This window comes from Calidris pugnax, unplaced genomic scaffold, assembly GCF_001431845.1.
Source record: "Calidris pugnax isolate Ruff unplaced genomic scaffold, ASM143184v1 scaffold196, whole genome shotgun sequence".
In the NCBI taxonomy this organism is placed as follows: domain Eukaryota; kingdom Metazoa; phylum Chordata; class Aves; order Charadriiformes; family Scolopacidae; genus Calidris; species Calidris pugnax.
Window position 1 is genome coordinate 5,555,476 of NW_015091042.1, and position 3,502 is coordinate 5,558,977.

A 3,502-nucleotide genomic window follows, 5' to 3' on the forward strand; every position below is an offset into this window, starting at 1 on the left:
CAGCGTCGAAGAGGGTGGACTCGAAGGCTGCCAGGTCCTCGGAGCCGGCCTTCAGCTTGGCCCTCAGCAGCATGGCGTAGGTGCCGTAGCGGGATTTCTGGAGTCAGGGCACAGGGCAGCAGAGAGAGGGGTTGGTGAGATGGGTACTGCTCCCCAGACAGCATCCCAGGGCATTGGAGATGCTCCTGGTCCCTCTTTCCCCAAAAGCCAGTATCCCAGGGCAGGGGGGGATGCTCCTGGTCCCTCTTTCGCCCCCAAGCCAGCATCCCAGGGCAGGGGGGATGCTCGCGGGCCTTGGTGACAGCACACAGTGCAATTCAGCTGATGGGGACAGGGAAGTGGGGGTCCATCACTCAGGATGGCCAAAAGGACAGAGGCAGAAGGGCCAGCAGCAGAGGGGAGAGGGTCTCCCAGCTCACCTCAAACTCCAGGTACTCTTCCTTCTGCTTCAGCTCCTCGTACTCCTTTCCCTTCACCTTCTTCTCGGGCAGCGAGGAGCGATGCTCCAGCAGCTCCGCCGACATCGTCTTGAACTTGGTCTCATGGCTCTTCACCTGCTCCTCCTGGGGAAGGAGAAGGCTCCATGTCAGTTCCCTGCTCTGTACCCCTCCAGCAGTGTGAGCCAGCTGGGCCAAGAACAGGTTTCTTTCCCCCCTCCTAGGTCCAGCCAGGACCTCAGCTTCTGCTACTGGATTTGGGTCCTATTTTTTTTTTTTTTTTTAAGTGGTATGGAAAATGACAGGCCCTGGGGGAGCAATCTGCTCCCACCTCCCAGGAGGCTGGCTGAAGTCTTAAAGCAGAAGAACTTAATCCCCACTAAAACTAGGCTGGTGTTTTGGTTTGTTTGGTTTTTTTTTTTGCTTAATCCTTTCTGCTCCATGAAGAACTGCCCTGGCACGCGCGAGTGCCAGCTAATCCCCCCGGCCAGTTGCCTCTCAAAGTCCTGGCCCTGGCAGGACCCTGCAAGCCATGGTGTAGGACCACCTTCTCCTTCATGGTCTGAGTCCACGGCCTGTCTCCCATCCTTGCTGCCAGGAACAAGACCTCGCTGCTTGTCCCCAACCTCAGCACCCCCTTATTCTGTGCCTCCCCAGCCATGTTCCCTCAACCCTGCACCCCGCTGGGTGTGTGGGTCCCTCCACAGGGGACAGTGCCACCAGTAGACCCTGACGGGGTCTGTCCCATGCTCCTGGCTGCCCCCCACACTGTGGCCCACCTGGGACAGCCTGGTGCAGGAGCTGGGCAGCAAGGGGCGGCTGAACTTCTTCTGGGAGCCGATGGCTGCGGGGAAGGGCGGTGCGGAGAACATGGCTGCCACCACGTTGATGCGCGTGATCCACGAGTGCATCTGTTCGGGGTTCCTGGGGAAAGAGGCCGAACCACAGGTGGGCTTTAAGTGGCACAATCCGTGTCACAGAAGCAAAGGGACCTGCCCTGCAGGTGAGACTCAGGTGCTCCAGGCATGTCCCAGACCAGGTGTGGCACCTGTGGCTCTGCCCCAAGCAACTTAGGCCATTGCAACCCCATCATGGTGGGAAGAAGAGCTGGGACGAAGCACAGCATTGACACCGAGTCCCTTTCCTTCCAAAAAGGGACATGATGAGAGAGCAACGTGTCCCTAACCCCCATCCCACCCCCCACCCCAGTCGGATGAGCCCCAGCGTGGGGTGTAGGGGGTGATCCTGGGGGACTCACTGTGCTTGGAAGAGGAAGACCCTCCAGTCAGCTGTCCTGAGGTAGAAGACGTTGGGTCGCTTGCTGTAGTCAGACGCCCGCGTGGCAAGCGAATGGTGGATGCTAATTGCGTTCTTCAGCTCCTCTTCCGCCAGCGCCTTCCCCGGCTTATACTCCTCCTGCCAGTCACAGGGGGTTTCAGAGCCAGTTTGGGGACGTGACCCACCACGAGACAGCTCTAGGAGACCCCGGGGACTGCAGGTGAGTGCTGACAGTGACGGGGCTCAGGGATCGCCCTCCACCAACCTTCTGGATGCTGTACCCATGGGGAGAGGCTGCACGGTGGGCCTGGAGCACCACGGTGGGCCTGGAGCACCACGGTGGCTGTTCCCCCCTGCCCCACAGCTGGGCCAGAGCGTGTGCCTGCAGGAGACTACATTTGCAGCCCAACACCCCCCAGCCCAGGGTGAAGACCCCCATGCCTCCCCTCTCCCCAGCCAACCCCCCCACGCCATGCCCTCGGTTGGCAGCCGCTTTCACCACCCCGTCCAAGCCCAAGCGTGCCAGAAGCAGAGATGCCACCAGATGCCCAGGCAATGGTTCAAGCAGGATGGGTTTTGTGATGCGTGGGACATCCCCCTCCACCCACCCCGGGTTGGGGACAATCCCACAAGCGTCCCCACCGCCGCTTACCTTCTGCAGGTAGAGAATCATCCCCTTCAGGATGGCGTGGAAGGGCTTCCAGCCGCGCTTCCCTCGGGGTGCTGCCAGGAAGAAGAGAGCACCCCAGATATCAGCCTCCAGCACGCTAAGCTGGGGGGGTGGGAAGCCATATTTCCCCCCCCCCCCCCCCCCCCTCCCCCACCCCGGGGACAGGCGGCACGCCAGGATTGTCCCCGCACACCTGAGCCCGTCCGTGCCGGCCGCGTGGCTGGCAGATGGTGCTGCTGGCAGCAGAGGGGGGGGACATTTGCCATCCCCCCCCTTCCCCCCCCGGGGCCATCACCGCAGCGCTCCCCACTCACACTCGGCTTCACCGCTGTCACCCTGCTTGGGGACGGGGATGGGGACAGGGATGGGGCTGCCCGCCAGGTAATGCCAGCTTTGGAGGGCGGCTGCATCTAATCAGATCAAGGCAGCATTAGGAGACCAAGGGCTTAGAGGGGATTTTTTTTTTTTTACAGTGGAAAGGGGGAATGTGCCTGGCAGCGTCCAACCAACTGCATGGCTCCTTTGTCACACCACAGGATACCTCCCTTTGTACCCTTGGCATGGGTGCGTGCCTCAAGGAGCCCACCCCATCTCCCCACCTGCCCCCTTCCCAGCACTATCTCAGCCCCGACGGTGGGGGTGGATGGGCAGGGAGAAGCTTTCAGGCTCCCCAGCCTGGAGGCTGAATTATGCCCAGCACAGCCAGACAGACAGGGCACAGGGGGGGTGATGCTGGAGGCTGGCATGATGCTACCGTCAGACATAACGTAGTGACTCCAGTTTTGGGCTCCCTACCATAAAAAAAAAAAAGACATTGAGGTGCTGGAGCAGGTCCAGAGAAGAGCAACAAAGATGGTGAGGGGTCTGGAGAATAAGTCTTATGAGGAGAGGCTGAGGGAGCTGGGGGTGTTCAGCCTGGAGAAGAGGAGGCTGAGGGGGGACCTTCTTGCTCTCTACAACTCCCTGACAGGAGGGTCTAGCGAGGTGGGGGTCGGTCTCTTCTCCCACGTCACAGGCGACAGGACGTGAGGAAATGGCCTCAAGTTGCGCCAGGGGGGGTTCAGGCTGGATATTAGGAAAAAATTTTTCACTGAAAGGGTTCTCAGCCATTGGAATG

The 3,502-nt window shown here is 60.5% G+C and overlaps 1 protein-coding gene across 1 annotated transcript in view; it reads right to left on the reverse strand.

Moving 5' to 3' along the window:
• PSD (pleckstrin and Sec7 domain containing) overlaps positions 1 to 3,502 on the reverse strand; it is a 77,919-nt gene that overhangs the window by 6,745 nt on the left and 67,672 nt on the right. The window contains exons 13-16 of the mRNA XM_014956340.1: positions 2,368 to 2,438; positions 1,696 to 1,853; positions 1,217 to 1,361; positions 420 to 563 (exon numbers count right to left, since the gene is read on the reverse strand). Coding sequence (XP_014811826.1) covers positions 420 to 563; positions 1,217 to 1,361; positions 1,696 to 1,853; positions 2,368 to 2,438 — 518 coding nt within the window. The remainder of the gene's footprint in view (positions 1 to 419; positions 564 to 1,216; positions 1,362 to 1,695; positions 1,854 to 2,367; positions 2,439 to 3,502) is intronic.